The 17,052-nt window shown below is 34.8% G+C and overlaps 1 protein-coding gene and 2 pseudogenes across 7 annotated transcripts in view; all 3 read right to left on the bottom strand.

Moving 5' to 3' along the window:
* Positions 1 to 17,052, bottom strand: part of AKAP9 (A-kinase anchoring protein 9) — a 143,426-nt gene that overhangs the window by 66,447 nt on the left and 59,927 nt on the right. For 6 of the 7 annotated variants that reach the window (XM_036230337.1, XM_036230333.1, XM_036230335.1 and 3 more), the window contains 7 exons: positions 12,989 to 13,103; positions 12,324 to 12,522; positions 8,601 to 8,697; positions 7,365 to 7,457; positions 2,635 to 2,991; positions 1,365 to 1,589; positions 170 to 310 (listed from right to left, as the gene is read on the bottom strand). In XM_036230337.1, the coding sequence (XP_036086230.1) occupies positions 170 to 310; positions 1,365 to 1,589; positions 2,635 to 2,991; positions 7,365 to 7,457; positions 8,601 to 8,697; positions 12,324 to 12,522; positions 12,989 to 13,103 (1,227 nt within the window). The remainder of the gene's footprint in view (positions 1 to 169; positions 311 to 1,364; positions 1,590 to 2,634; positions 2,992 to 7,364; positions 7,458 to 8,600; positions 8,698 to 12,323; positions 12,523 to 12,988; positions 13,104 to 17,052) is intronic. The other variant, XM_036230336.1, reaches the window with a different exon arrangement.
* Positions 2,998 to 7,354, bottom strand: LOC107519061 (annotated as a pseudogene).
* On the bottom strand, positions 11,286 to 11,404 carry LOC118611076 (annotated as a pseudogene).

The following is a 17,052-nucleotide window of genomic DNA, read 5'->3' as shown; positions in this document are numbered from 1 at the left end:
ATTACCTTAAATATAAGGCATCTTGACTCCACCTACCTTACATGTAAGTAATCATACATATTTTAGACTCAATACCTATAGAAAATACATTTCACACCAGCAAAAAAGACAAACAGATCCTACTGCATTGCCGATCCATTGCTCCTAGGTGGGTCAAAGTCCATACTACCTGTGTTTGCGTACTGCTGTGGCGCAGCTCACAACACAGCTTCTCTCTTCCAGCTAGAGATAGCTGCTTTAGTGCTTCCAGCTCCTCTAAAAGCACCCTCTCTCTCTCTGAAACCAGGTTTTCATTATCTATTGAGGATCTCTAAATAAGAAAAAAGGTCATGAGAGAATATTGTTTGCGATAGAAGATAAAGGCAGAAATATTAAGCAGATTTCTTTTAACCCTCTGGGATCAACAGACCCTGGTTATACCTATGATTCATATCCCATGATAAGGGGTTAAAAGCATATATAAAATTCAATGCAAAATTTGAAACAAAAAAGTTAATTGAGCCTAAATATTCATATATTTGTGAATATTGATATTATTTTATATGCCAATTTTGCATTGAAAATTCAGTTTTAAATTCACAAAATGCAATGAAGAAAAGCAAATTTAATTTTCCCAAATGACTGATGTCAACTCCCAATTTTCCTACTACTCTATATTTGAAAAAATGTATTTCAAGAATTCTCTATTTCTTATTTCTTTCAGCTGTTCCAAAATTAAATAAACTGTTTTTAATAAGAACATTTACATAAATATTTCTTGCTTTTCTGCAATGATTTTGTGAGTATATTACATACAGCAATTGATAAGAATTCAGCTCCCAAATACCAAGGAATATGTAAATTTAGTCAAGAAATGGTAAAGAACGTTATGTAAATTTGCACTTCCCAAATCAAGAAGAGATGTTTCCCTGGAGAAAGTTCCAGAAACATGCTACTTCAGATTTTCATTCATGATTTAAAAGACAGATTAAAGATAGATAAAGGTAAACCTTGGAGATGCTAATTGGTGGACTCACAAAAACTATAAATGAATACGGGCTGCACCTCAGCACAAAAAATTTCCAAAGTGCCAAAGTGTTTTTGCCCCAAATGGTCTACAGAATGATTAAAAAAAAACGAAACAAAAAGCATTGTGGCCCCTTTTCCAGTGCCTACAAAGAAAGATAAATAAAATGCACTTCAACATTGAGTTCCAGATTTCCCTGACAAGACCCTAAGGCTGTTGTGCTGGTGGAGTCTGTTCCTCATATTAAATATTTGTATTTATTCAGATGTTGGCAATAACTTTGACTTTCTTTTTTTTAAGGCTATATAAAGACTACTACTATTTTAATTGGAGAGAAAAGGGACTCTAAGTCTCATACCTGGGCTAACTGTCTATTCAGTCTCTTAATCTCTTCTTGTAGTTGTTCCTGGTCTTCTCGCTGTCTCTCCATCTGGCGCATGTGTGCCTGCCTTAACAGTTCTGTTGCTTGTTGATGTTCTTGGTATTGTCGTACAAGTTCCTGCCTCATATCTTCCAACTGCTCTTCATTTACCATTAGCTGTCTAGAAGCACCCATGCTTGATACAAAAATCTCATCGTGGATCTATTAATAGTTTAAAAAAAAAAATTCAAGCACAACACATTTTATAGAAATTTGTCAGCATCAATATTTTAAGTAAATATGAAAGCAATTCTACCATTAATCCCACAAAGCACCTGGTTTTCCCATTATAAATAAAAAGATATTTGTCTTAATTATAATTCCAAATCAATGTGAAGTTAGTTTATAATCATTACACATTATTCTCCAAAAGCAAAATGAGTATTTATCAGTTAGTTTATGTGACTTAATTTTAAAGGAGAGAAATTAATAAAAATACTCAAGATTCCTTCTACTTTTTTTTTTCTTCCATTCTTAATGAAGCTAAAACACCATTATTCCATTTGACATATTATGATGGGGAAATAATATAAATGTAATACTTGTATTTTAAAATTAAATTTATGAAACATGAGAAATTTTGCCCATTTAATTTATATTATGCAGTGGTCATCACAGTACTACAGAGAACTGCTTGATAAGAAACAACCTTCAATAAATTTCATTCGGAAATAAATGTTTTATATTCCATATTCTCATACTTGTGAGAAGTCAACTTTTTAATGGGTTTCTATAAACACTTCAATTCCTGAAGATCTACTACTAAAACAATTCATTCTGCCTTGAATAGTTGCTGGTAAATTATAGAAGTTTTTAAGAACGTCTCACAAGTTCTGCACTATATAAAGAGTTGATAATTTTATTTGAACGTGCCTCTATCAAGAAATAACCTATCCTAAACATTAATCAACAATTTGAATTTAGATAATTTAAACAGACAGAATTTACTTTCTGTTAACAGCGCTAAGAGACCTAGACAAAGAATTGATCCTCCATTAGTAAAAACAAAATTTTAGCATGTACAATGTGTGTTAGACAAACGAGAATACTATGAACCAGACTTGTTTTATTTAATATTATTTACTCATATTTCTTACTAGTAATAAAACACATTCATAATGTGACTCCTGAGTCAAGACATTACTAATAATTTTACAGTGAAGAAAGTCACAATTTTTTGTTTTTATATTCCAAGAGGCATACTTACAGATTCTCTGGCTATAAATGTTTTATCTTTGCAGAAAAGTTCTTCTGAAATAGTCAGTTCGTGATCCTTTGATTCTAGTATATCATCGAGATTATTATTATTTGATAACAGAACTTTCTTTCCATCTTCTCCTAACTCTTTACTAAGCGGTTCAAATTCTTCTTTTAATTCCATGTCCATTGTCTCAAAAGTCTGAAAACCAACTTGATCCTGTGGTAATTCCATTTCATTTAAATAATGTTTTTCTTGTTGACACAGAGCATCTGCTTGTTTCGATGATATAGAATCTTCTTTTTCCCCAGCGATTCTAGATAGTTCAGTTTGTTGAGCAAATGCTACACTCATTGACACAATGACCTAAACAAGATAAACAAAAAAGAACTAGATTTATAAATACCAGTGAGAATTAAAAAACACCACTCAAAATTACATGAATTGGAAAAAAATCATGGCCTCGTGGTTTTGAATTAAAAGCAATCCTTTGATTAAGTGATGCGAAGATAAAGATTCTCTATTTTACAATGAATCTAATGAAAAGTATTTATTTTACTGTCTGCCGTCTTAAAAAAATTTTTAAAAATTCTTAAAAATTGATACGATATGATAGCAGAAAAATGTCATATTTTAATATTACAGTTTGCTTTTACAGCTTACCCATAGTAAATATTTTTGAAGAAATACATCTCTATGTAATTTTCAATAGATTAAAGTTTCACATTAATTTCAATGATAACTCCTTGTCCATAAATTTTCAACTCGGGAGGGTGAGCTTTGCTCATGGAGCCTACTAAGCAAGCTCAAAGGTGTCTCCAAACTAATTAGTGTCTCCCCTCACAGTCCTGTGGTAGACCCTAAAAGCTGCATTCTTAGACGTGCCCTACTCTCCAAAACCAACTTCTTTGCAGTCTTTTCCATCTAACATCCGACACTGAAGTAAATACCATCCTTCCAGTGGCTTAGGTCTAATAACCTGGAGTGGTACTTTCCTGTGAAGGGCAAGCCCATGCCCCTTTCCCTGTATTTCTTCCTCTGGTACCCAGTTACATCTGCCGAGGAGCTAAGTCTATGCCAGGATTTCACAATATTTCACCAAACAGGTCCCATGAATATGGGGGTGGCAGGACAGAATCAAACCTGCAGAGCTTGCAGCTAGGTATGTGGCCTTTACACTCTTGCCAATTCTCTTCGGCCACCTCTTGGACACATTTGTTGTAGTAATTCTTGACTCTTCCCACTTTTTAAAAAGGTGCTCAACCTCTTATTTACAAGATTTACTTCCTTCGGGATTCTCCTCTAACAACACTTTAAAAGTGAGACCTGTGATAACCCTAAATAAAATAACATACTCTCACCTCCCCCCTCCATAGTATTTTCCAGTCCTACTGCCCAAGTTTTTTTTTTTCTTCACAGTACTTATCATCACTTGTATATTGTCTATCTGCACCAACTAGAATGTAAGGTCTATCAGAGCAAAAATTTCCTCTTTTTTTCCCAGCACCATAAACACTGCCTGACAGTGAAATGTAGGTGAATGTCAATGTTCAGTAGTATGTACCCAAACCACAAGCTGAATCTAGTGTGATCTATATTTGAAATCATTACTCCTAGTGGGCTCCTATTTATCTTGTGTTTTTAAAACAATGGTTCTCAATCTTTTTCCACTACCACATCTGAGAGTTATAGGGTAGAGCATAAATTCCACCAGTACTGGTGACTAATGCCAATAATCTATATTATTCTAGGACCAAGTGGGGCCATCAACACCTTGGCTGCATCTGGAAGAGTTTTTACTTAATTGTACTTTGGTGCTGTGCTATCAGCTTGGACGAATAATGCTTTACAAAACATATATATACATATATGTGATGTATATATATGTATTTATTCAAGTCATTACTTTAGTGGAAAATCTTAAGTAGCTACAAGGTTTCTCTAGGAAAGGTCCAGCTGGCACAGAGAAAATACACATCCAAGCACTGGGGTAACTATGGTGCCATGCTCAGAGTTGGCAGAGGAAAGGAATTCCCTTTGGTTGACTTGTGAAAGATGATCTTTCTTCAAAGAGAGGACCAAAGCATTCAGTTGTCTAGAAGTTCCATCAGTCTTGATCTTGTTTCACCTTGTGTTTTGAAGCGTCTCTGGGCTCACTGCTAAAATTGCTCCAGTCATCAGCTTCAGGTGTGGTCTTGTAATGGTGCACCATATTGATTTATCACAAACTGGAAGTCTCTAGAATAATTCACTTGAAAGAGTCTTCAAATAAATGACAGCATCTGTACCCACTCCTTCCATATAATACCGTTTTAGATCTTAAAAACACCTGGCATACGGATGAGAAATTGGCAAGTCATAAGCCAATCTAGCCAGAGGGGCAGTTCTTATAGGCTCCAGGCTCCATCTAGGAGCAGCTGAATACATGCAGTTAAAAAGACGACCTATTTTTCAAAAGGAGATGCCACCACCTAGGTCACTGATCTTAATGGACAAGTCTTCTTTACCCAGAGTAACAAGGCTTTTAAACAGACAGGCAGCCCTGTTTTCCATCACACAGTTCTACTGTTGCTCTTGCTGAATTCTTGGACAACTCAAACAGCATGTGAAACAGATGTCAGGGCACATACACTACGTGAATAGGTTTGTCTGGAGCTTTGGCATTGAATTCTTCAACTTCCAACTCTGGAGCTACCAGGTAATACTGTTTACACAGGGTGCGGGCGCTTTCATACGCATCCTTCACTAGCCAGCCGTGCTGCAGGTGGGATCGATACTCCTATGTGTTTGGGATAAGCAGGTTTAGTGTCACCTCCAAACAGAAGTGTGTGCTGGTTAATAAGCATGCAGAAGGAGATGGGGTTGATATAAAACTGATCTTGAAAATACTGGGTGTTACTGCTAATGAACAGATTGAAAACAAACTTCTCCTTGCGGCACTGCCGGAACCACATCGTTATGTCCGTTTCTGACTTTAATTAGAACTTGTAGAAAGTTATCCAATACCTATGGATCCTCAGGGTTCTTACTTTCATACTCCAAAAGTTCAAGGAAGCTCTGCATATATCATATCAACTCTGAACCAATCCTGCCGAAGGGTGGTTAAGCATATTGTCTGGCAGAAGATTAACTTCTCTCGTTGTGTTAGCCAGTTGCAGAAGAAGCTCCTTTCCTAGAAGGATATATGAGGTTTTCTCTCAAGTATTCTCTCTCTTGAAGTCCAGAAACTGCTTGATGGAGAGTGACAATGGTGACAAGCCCAAGAATCCCCAATCTGCTTGGGCACCGGCTACTTCAGCAGCCATGGGAACAGCTGCATCCTCTGAGGGGAAATGCACAGACCAGCTGAGATGTGCAGGCAGCTGCAGGGGCCAGTGCATCTGAGTGGCGTGGATTTGCACGTTCACCAAGGGCACACCCCTGCCTCCAATTCGGCATAGGTGCCAGGCTGCTGTTGCTGCTGTAGTAGCTGCAGCAGCAGCAGCAGCAGCAACAGCTCCTAGGCCATGGCCAGTTGCACGTGGCTTACTCAGGCCCCATACACAGGAGTACAAAATATATTTTATATTATCACCATTATCGCAGTAATAATACTACTTTTAAAATATCATTAAATAATAGTCTTTATCCTCTGCTAGGTGCTTTACATGCTTTAGTTCATTGAATCCTCATAAAAATTACTATTATACTTATTATTCCTCTTTAACATGGAATCGAGACTCAGAAGTATATTTCCTAAGATCACAGATCTAGTAAACCAGAAGAACAAGAATTCAAAGCATGACATATCCTACAACAAACCTTTTGCTCTGAATTGCTATACTATGATGCCCTGCTATAATATTCCACTTGAGAAACTTATATAAGACCTAAGTGCAAGAGACAACCTACATTTCTCCAAAGAACTAAATAAAGATAACTATATACTCATTTTTTTTTTTTTTTAGTATGATCTCCAAGAACTAAACATTCAGCTGAGATACAGAAGTGACTATACCATTATGGCCCATATATTTTCCTGGGTCTTGACCTCCTCATCTAAAATATGTTTAACCTAATTTCTTATGCATCTCCTGTGTATCTTAACAAACCTCTCACTTTAAAATGCATATACCCCACTTGGGCTGTTGTATTGGAACAGCCGAAATGTGGTAAAAAAAATAAACAAACTCAGAATCCAACTGTTACAATATAAGAACCCAATCAGGTATACGCATTATTAAAAGAATACAAAGACAAAAAAATTGGAATCATGATAGACTAGGTGATATGCTTGGTATTCAAGTTTAAAAGAATGGCTTTGGCAAAGCATGTAATACTATCTACAGTCATTAATATCAGAGTAATTTTTAGGGAAAGGTATGCAGAGGTAATATATAAAAGACCAAATACCTTCTTTGTAATTTCCTACTCATCTCCCACCTTCAAGGAAGGACAAACTCCTTCAGAAGTTAATATGCACATGGTCACAAATTTATAAAAACTTGTTTTGGCATTCTGAAAAGTTTCTAATTACTACTCTATGTCAAGAGAAGAACGTTCTTCTCAAAGAAAAATTCACCAGACATTCCACTTAAAGGCAACTTAGGTTGATATCAGTATCTGACATCTTAAAAGATGAGCTATGTATGAAACATGAAACAAAAAAATAAATTATATTACTATCAACAAAATCTGTTTTTTAATGGCTCATAGGGAGTATATATCACAATAATCTTTTGGGTAAACCATAAACTTACCTTAGCTACTTCTTCTTCTAATTGTTCTTGGTACTGTTTTTCCAGCAACTTAACCATATTTGTTTCCTGTTCTCCAAATTCTCCACCAGAAAACTAAATTAAAAAGCAAAATATGACATAATTATTTACACTCATTATACAGAACTTATTTTTAAACGTCACTATTTCTTAGAAAACTCCTAAGATGTTTTAATAAATTTCAGTTCTGCTCCTTTAATTAAAAACAATAAATCTAGTGAATAATTCCAGTGTATAATTTTACTATATAATTGTGCTTACTACTATGAACTTAACAAAGATGCAAAGGGAGAGATATATTTACATATTTATAATTACTAACATATAGTTCTACGGTGGAATAAAGATACTTCTTAAATACAATTAATAAGATGTATGCATGTATTTAATTTTAAGTAATGTTAACAGTGGCTATCTTTGCTCCTGAAATTATAAGCAAATTTTCTTTGTTTCTTTCCAATTTTCTACAAATACGAATTACTTTTATAAATAGAAAAAAACTTTAAACTATTTTTAAAAATATAAACATGTTCTCAGAATGAAAATATTTCTTTAGTTACTAATTATCTGAATGTTATCAAACAGATGCTCCATATGGGATGAATGTGGAAGAATCCAGAATGTGACCAATATCTCTCCTCTGGATCCAGAATGAGAGAGGGCAGTGATCTTTATTTTCTGTAGGACTTAAGAACTAAAAATCTACTAAGTGGAGACCAGGGTTTGCGGTTTTAAGTCTAAGAAAAGTGACCACAGATCAAGAATATAGACAATGTTGAGGAGAGGTAGAAGGTGGTTTAGCTAAATGACAGATAGTATAAAAGGTGAGGGCTTTTATATACTACCTGGCCTGTGCTGAAGGATGCCTCATCCACTGTCCCAGCCCTAGCATCCTGGATTTGGGAGATTCCTAAACACTATTCTAGAATGGTCTGGTCCAACTTCCCATGGTGGGAAGAAAAACTGTTGGCCAGGGCACTAAAACTAATTTACTACACAGTCCATGTAATACAAAATAGACAAATTTTAAACTAGAACATACTTATGTGTGTGTGTGTGTGGGGGGGGGACGAACACTTTATTCTTCTGAGTTGCTTATACAGGGTATCATCCTTATATTTATTATGCTTCTCAGCAACTATTTATTTATTAAACTGCAGACATAAAAATGATAAGAAAAATAAAATCAGTGTATGTGACAGTGAAAAGATATAATACCTCTATTGCACCATCTATGTCCTGTTTTAGACAACTTCCAGGGCGTGTTGTTTTCCGTACATCAGGTTCAGTAATTACCACTGAATCAGTGGAGAAGCTAAATATAAATAAAAGAGGGTGAAAAAATTAGAGCTGTGTGTGAGTTTTGCTGTTAGTCCAAATTTAAAGCACGCACAAATGTGTATTGGGGTAGGGGAAACAAAAATGACAGGTTAAGAGTTATAGATATTTTAACTTAAAATGATAACTTTGATTAATTTTTGCACTTAAAAGTAAAGTAATTGAATAATAGAGTATTTTAACAGATCACCATTGAATTTTATGCTGTTTTATGAGGTTTACTATGACATGGAGCTATTTATTGGTACAGACACTTAAAAAAAGTTATCCATATTGAGTATAAAAGTTTGTAAAATCCCATTTTTATAAAAAAATTATTTATACATACACAAATAATTCTTGAATACACATGAAAAGTAATAATAATTACCTCTAATGGAACTGGGGAGCAGTGGCAGGAAAGGGAAGGTTCTTAATTTATGCAGTCGCTTTTGGATTTTTGTTTGATTTTAATTTAATTAATTGGAGAAATACATGTCATCATCCCAATTCATAATGTATATAACTAACCCACTTACTGACAGACATTGGTTGTTTCCAAATGTTCACTATTAGAAATAGTGCTACAACATAGATCCTTATAAATACATTTTTGCACACATCTATTGATGTTTCTACAGGATAAAATCTTACAAATAATTGTCAGGCTTAATATTTAAAATTTTAATATATGGCCATATTCTAAAAAGTTACATGAATTATATTCCCAAAATAGCATCAATTATTTTCTCAAAACTTCAACAACACAGAGTTCTAACAATCTTAAAACTTTTAAGAACATGTATACCTTTATTTTTGAGATTACACATCCTTTCAAATGCTATTGGTCACATAAGTTTTTCTTCAGCTGTGAGTTACTTATTCACATTTTATATACACGTTCTATGTTCACACTAAACAAATGTAAAAAACTCATTTCCTTTGACTTTCTTTTCTACCCTTTCTTGGTTCGTTTATCTTTCTCATCATTTTGTCTGTTTCCTCATTAATTTTTACACACACTCTTCTGATCTTTGGCTTCATGCCTTGATTCTGTCACTGCCTAGAAAACCCTCCTGTTCACTTATCTAGTCATTAAAGACCCAAACTCCAAAAAAGTGCTACTTAGTCACAATGACTTCATTCTGTAGTTATAAAACAAGCATTTGAAAAAGTATTTGTCCCAAATTCAAACAACATCCAGCTAAAAGCAAACCCACTGCTCCCCTCTTACAATTAAGGTCCTACTCCCCACCAGCCTGATTACTCTATGGATGGCCTGCATCAGAATTATCTTGTTACAGATACAAATGTCCAGCTTCCAGCTCAAAGCTACTGAGTCTGTAATAAATATTCAAAAAATAATATTAAATTTCAAAAACCTCCAGTGTTTCTGACGCATGGTCAATTTTGGGAACCACTGATTTCAATTAAGATGGAAGCTTTATAAGGCTGTGTCAATGCTGCGTGAACAATTCCAAAGCCCACATACAGACTCTGAATAAAAGGAGAAAGACCATTTCCAAAAAAACTGGACATTCAGTATTTTGTCTCCAAAAAAAAAAAAAAAACTGCCTTGAGGTTAGTATCTATGGAAGCATCAGTTTTAGGATAGCAGAGCCAACCATAGTTGGATGAAATCTGAGGATATAACAGAGCTAGTTAAACACTATAGCATATTTCCCAACTAAATTATAAACTGTTCATTCACTTAACAAATATTTACTGAACACTTACGATGCATAGGAAATTATTATAGGGTTTAGGATATATCAGTGACATAAAAATAGACAAAAATCCCCACCCGTATAAAGCTTAAAGTACTTCACAGGAAACAGACAACAAAAACAAATAAACTACCCTCCAAATATATATATACACACACATACACTTTTTATTTTATAAATATATATATAATGGATAATATTACGTAATATGGAAAAAATGAAGCAGGAAATTAGGACACAGAGTTCTAAAGGGTGATTTTAATTTAAATAAACAATCAATCAGGATAGGCCCCATGGGAACATGACACTTGAGTAAAGACCCAAAGGAGGTAAGTGTGATGAGCATACAAATATCTAAAGAAAGATCATTGGAAGTAAAAAGAATCCTTGCAGGACATTTGCTCCTGTCCAAAACGTCCACTGATACGTTTGGTCCACGCTGAAAGGTCCTTGAAATTTGGTCCTTTCAAATAAATTCATGCTTAGAAAACATCCCAAGGTTCAAATAACCCATAATGTTTATTTATATTTTTGGTTACAGGAGTAATACATTATAAACATACTATCATGTTTTATTGGTCCAATAATTGTACTGTGGCTGTATTGCTAATAATAACCCTTTTCACTCTGGTAGCCTTACTGGTAATGGCACAGGGGGTTAAGTAGATGGGTCGGGGTTTGAATCTCGCAGAAGAGCAAGATTTAAATACCAAGGACCTTTTGGTATGGATCAAATGTCTCTATGGATATTTTTTTATTTTATTTTTATTTTTATTTGTTTAGGTGAGTCAGCTCTTGGTTGACCTCACAGACTGCAAGGACCTTGTCAGTTTACAATCCCTTATTTTTTTACTTTTTACACCTACAGCACCTGGTCTTCCTAGGTGGTCTCCTATCCAAGTACTAACCAGGCCCAACCCTGCTTAGCTTCTGAGATCAGACAGGGTTGGGCTTGTTCAGGGTAGCATGGCCATAGATTCCATGGTTGTTTTGACAGGACTAAATGACCACTAGTTGAAGAAAAGGCAATGAGAAGTCCCTAAAGCAGGAGCATACTGGTGGTCTGAGGATCTCAAAACAACTGGCTTGAGAATAGTAAGTGAAAGGAAAGTCAGTAGGAAAAAGTCGGAGTGGTAATAGAGACCCATCATGTACAACTCAGTAAGGCAGTGTAAGGACACAAGAGCACTGGAATAACAGGATCTGTCTTAAATTTTAAAAGCAAAGTTCTGGAACTGTGCTGAGACTCTGGGGAAGAGTTAGGGTAGAAGCAGGGAGATGCTGCCATAATCCAGATGAGACATGATGGCAAGAACCAGGGGGATGGTGATAAGAGGTTCAGTTCAGATGTATTTTGGAAGTAGAGATAACAGATTTACTGATATTTTGGGAGTGAGGTTATGAGAAGAGGAGTCACCACAAATGGAGATGGCTGTGGAGGGAGCAAATTTTGAGGAGATGATCCAGAGTTCTATTCTGGACACAGTAAATCTGAGCATTAGACGACTAAGTGGAGGAAGTCCAGCCATGACTGGAATGGTCATATCTTATAGTCCTCATGTATTCCTCACACCAAAGTAGTAACAACTATGCATATGATTAACAATAAATACATTCATACTGCCTTATTTAATCTGGCAGGTTAATAACCAGCATCTTCATAAAATACAGGTGTTAGTAATATTCCTATAATAAAATGTCTTTGGTGTACAATAGCATTTATTTCACACATTTCAAGGTAAAGAATTACCTCTTGTTCTTATGTCTTGATAATGCTACATCCTATCTCTTTCAAATGATGCTGCTTAAGTTACATTTTTTTTTTCTTAAAACAACCACACTATGACTATTACTAAGCTACAAATAATGTTAAATGAAATTATAAGTAGATGGATACCTTGGCTGAACTGTGGACTCATTAAGAGCTTGAAGCTTTTTCTTCAAACAGTGGATCTCTGTCCTATAGTTTTCTTCGGTTTCTTTCAACTGTTGGTGCAAAGAGGATATAAGGTTTTCTAATTCTTGGACTTGCCTTTCAAGTTGTTTAATTTTTTCAGTATCTTGTAGAGTAGATAACTTGCTTTTCTGAATGATATCTAAGTTACATAAAAAGAAGAAAATATACATTTAATACATATTCCCCAGTAAAATACCATAACCACTTTTTTGTGTATACAGATAATATTCATTCTCCTTTGAAAAAAATGCTTCCTAGTAGTAATAACTCAGGTTTTAATTTAAACTGATTTGATTTCTGAAAACCAGAAATCATGAATAGTATAATTCAAGATCATGTCTACCTTTATAACTACAGTTCCCTAAGTCTACCACTATTAAAGTCTTTAAACTAAAAACAATTTAGGATCATAGAATATAAGAAGTTGGGAAGGGACCAAAGAAGTGATTTCAAAACTTTCATTTTGAGGATGAGAAAACGAGACCAAAGAGGTTACAATGAAATGCCTAAGATCACCAGATTGTCTCAAATGTTAAGGTAAAAAAATCAAATTACTTAATATTTGGTATAAAAACACCACATTGTGGTACATATTCAAAATTTACCAATGTCTTCCAAATTGAGCATCTGAGAATGGGTTGATAAAAACTCTGTTTTCTCTTCTGGTAGGTTTTGTTCTGCAGATTCAAGTTTCACATCATCTGTCTGCTGTCTCTGAACCTGTTGAAAATAATAAAAGAAAAGCAGTGACATAAGTATATGATCCAATATCTGGAAAACCATATTAAAGCAACTTAACATTTAAAATGTTTTTTCAAACTCATTGAAAATAGTGAAACTCTGACACTAATATTTTCCCTGCTAAGTTATTTCATGTTCTCTTTTGACAGTGATTCACAATCTTTTCTCTCCATAGCTCTGAAATTATATTAGTTAAGTATAATATTCTTTTATAATCCAGAAGGAAGTTCATTATACTACAAAAGTAGGAACTGCACAGAATTTTGGTTTAAAGCTCATACTATTTTGACTTGGTCTTTGAAATTTCAACTCATACACAGTAAATGTTATATTATCAAAACTTGGTAATATAACTGTCATTCTTTCTGGATAGTACCTATATGTAACCCGAATGTGTAAAAGCTCTTTACACAAAAAGAAGGAAAATAATGAAAGCAGATAAATCTCATCTTATTTTTTTAACTATGAAAATGAGGCAGCAATGTTAGATATATATGTGTATTAATTTAGTCATTCAAATATTTAATAATCATCTATGATGTTGCCAATATTGTGACAAAAGAGAATAAAAATAAAAATCAGTAAAAATACCTGCTCTCACAGACTTTATCAACTAGTTGGGGAAGTAAAATAAAACAATTAGTGAAGTACTAAACTATAAAGTCTGACCATATGGGCAATGACACAGAAAGACTGATGTGGGTCTGAGTATTATGGAGGGAGTTAAATCTGATTTGGGCCTCAATTGTTTTGGGCGATGATTAGGAAAGGCAATAAGGAAGAAAAGTAAGAATATTTGCTAAAGAATGAACTATGCTATTAGTGAAGACAGTAATCTTGTTTAGAAGAATTTAATTTGGATAAGAATGAAGAAAATACACTAGATATGACAGATCTAGATTACTGAACACTTTAAAAGCAAGAGAAGAGACTGAACTTGCTAGACTAGATGAACAAAGGATACTGGAGAAGCAGGTGAGCAACAGGATAAAAGCTATTTCCCATGAAGGACATTTCAGTTGATTACCATTCTTATCAAGTCCTCTACCCCACTCCTACCCCCTGAATACATCTCAACAAAAGCCCCTGCCTTCTATTCCCTAGAGAAAATAAAGCCTGTCAGGCAAAATTTTCAGTTTCCAACTCAATCTTTCTGTCTTCACTTAATTCATACAGCAAACATTTATTAAGCCTTTACCACGTGCTAAACAAAACAGTGTGTTCAGAAGAGAAAAAAATATAGAGAAGAGTTCCTAATTCTAAAGGGTTGAGAATCTAGTGGAAGAGGCAAAGAATAAACAAGTAATTATAAATAACATAAATAATAATGATACAAATATGCTTGTGCAAGGAACTAAGAAAACAGGGAAGAAAAGAGGGTAATCAAGTATCTAAAATAATGGAAAAAGCTAAGTTGAATAATCAAAGGCTTAAAAAAACAAACAAAAAATATACAAAGGCTTGAACAAGTGCTATGAGAATGGAGAAAGAAATGTCTAAATCTAGGAAGACAGGGAAAGATGACACAGAGGAGGTAACATTTGAAGCAATTGGAAGAACAAGCAGGAATACACCAAGCACACTGGAGGAGCATGGGCAGTTAGGCAGAAAAAAAAAGCATGCAAAAAGCCCAGGGGTATGAAAGATTATGGCTAAAATGAGGAAGAGGATTAGAAGATGAGGCTAACAGGTTAGGCAGTGATGTAGTTCACTGCTGTCCAATGCCAACCAAACTCTGGGATGTCTCTGCAGTTATAGCTAACTTACTAGGTTAAAATGTGAAATTCACTTTTTTTACCCACTGTATGCAAAAAAGAGTTAACATAGCATGCAAGTTTGGTCCTTGGCTGACAACTGGGACTTTAGCCGGCCAACATTCCTCTACACTAAAATAAAAATTTCCCTAAACGGGAAGAACAGGAAAGAAAAATTAAATAATTTCTTCAATTAAAAAAATAAATAAATAAAAAGAAAAAAAGTAAATGGTAAGAATATCTCATGCCTAGACTGTGCAAGCAATATGGTTTATGCAGAACGCATGCTCTCCTTTTGCAAGTCTGGATTTTGGTATGTGCTAGGCAGATTACCTGATTAAACAAACAAACAAACAAACAAACAAAAAACCAAAAGAAACAAAAAACAAATCCATGGAACCCTAGGCTGAGGTTAGCCTCCTTAAAAGACTCAGCACAAAATTTCACTACTATTGCTACAGAAATTGTGTCCTATAACTACTAGGAGAGGATTTTGGAAGTTTATGCCCGTTTTCCTCTAAACTTTGACCCATGTGCTTTTCCCAGAGTGACTTTGCTGTTATAAATATTAGTCTTGAGTATAACCGTATTTTGGATCCTCTGAGTTCCTCCAGCAAATCACAGAACAGGTAGGTGGTCTTGGGGACTCTAAATCTACCCATACTCTGTGCCACATTATATAGAAATCTAAGGTGCAAGTGATATTGGCAAAGGGAATGAAAAAAAAAATGAGTCATTTTGGCTCTGTTCCTCTTTTTCTTCCACATCAACTATCAAATTCTTTAAGTTCTTCCTTAAAATATCTTATGAATTGTCTCTTCCTTCCTACCTCCCAATAATAAGCTCCCTAAAAGTTCAACTTCCTGATATCTAGCCCATAATTACAAATTTCCAACAGCTTTGAAATGTCTACAAGACAGAAGTCCAGCCTAGCACTCAAAGTTTGATACAGTCTACCCTCTCTAATTTCAGAGTTCATTGTTCTCTCAGCGAATGTCCCAAATAAATTACACCTACACATATGACGTTGATCGTATCACTTCTCCCACCTGGAATGCTATTCTCCCTCCCTTTCCTTTTCCAAGCCTACACACCTTTCATGGTCCAATTTAAATCCCACTTCCTCCAAGAAATCTTCCTTAATTACCAGCACCTACGCTCATCTACCTGTTTGCTTAATTTTGAAAGTACTCTTTTAAACAATTAAATGTTGCCTTGGATAACTATTTTATAAAGAGTATGCATATTTCCAGTAAATAGGACAACCTGGCATATAATTAGCAAATAAAAATTACTGGCTGGATAACTGAATGAGAACAAAGTATGTATCATTCATTTCTTTTTCACTCTCTTCAGAGTATATTAAAATATGATGGAAGATCACAGGGGAGAAAACTGTCTAGGATGATCCCCGAGTTTCTGGTTAAATAAGATTTTTCAATACCGAGAAGAGAGGAAAAACTGGCTGAAGGGGGAGGAATTAATAAATTCAAATTTCATTATGTTCACTGGGACATACCTAAAGGATACTCAAGGAGAGATATCCATTTAGATATAGGACTCTGCAGCTCAGGAGTAAAGACTGACCTAGACACTGAGATCTGGAAGCCATGAAAGTGGTGAGAGCAGTGTACAGCCTCAGAGATCAAATACAGATCCTTGGTGACTATAAACAGGGTGGGCAAAGCCCACAATGAAGGCTTGAAAAGCCCAGAATTGAAGTCACAGAAACTAAGGGAAGAAAATATTATATGAAAGCTGCATATGTTACAAAGTCAAAAAATTATAGGATTAAAAAAGAAAACTAGTTCAAGAAACTCTGAACATGTGTTTAAACCTGGACTTTATTGCAAAGTGGAGGTATGACTTCAAATCCAGGCTGTAAAAGTTTAGAAGACCAGTTTTTCTTTTTGTATGTTTTTTCTAACTGTTTCCCCCTAAATAATAATCATTTATTGTTAATACTTCCCAACATTTTAAAAAGCAAAAGACAACACAGAAAATTGATAAACTGAAAGAATTAGCAACACTGGGCCCCCATTCCTACATGTGGCAACAACAGGGTAAAGCTGAGCAGCTTCTGCCCCTTTTGAATGAGATATGTTTTCCCCAGGTTTTATTCTTCCTGCTTTCACTTGGACTTCTTCATTCATTTTATGTGCTAATTTCGTGTG

The sequence above is a fragment of the Rousettus aegyptiacus genome, unplaced genomic scaffold, assembly GCF_014176215.1.
Source record: "Rousettus aegyptiacus isolate mRouAeg1 unplaced genomic scaffold, mRouAeg1.p scaffold_m13_p_13, whole genome shotgun sequence".
Classification (NCBI taxonomy): domain Eukaryota; kingdom Metazoa; phylum Chordata; class Mammalia; order Chiroptera; family Pteropodidae; genus Rousettus; species Rousettus aegyptiacus.
This window is presented reverse-complemented; position numbering and strand designations above follow the sequence as displayed.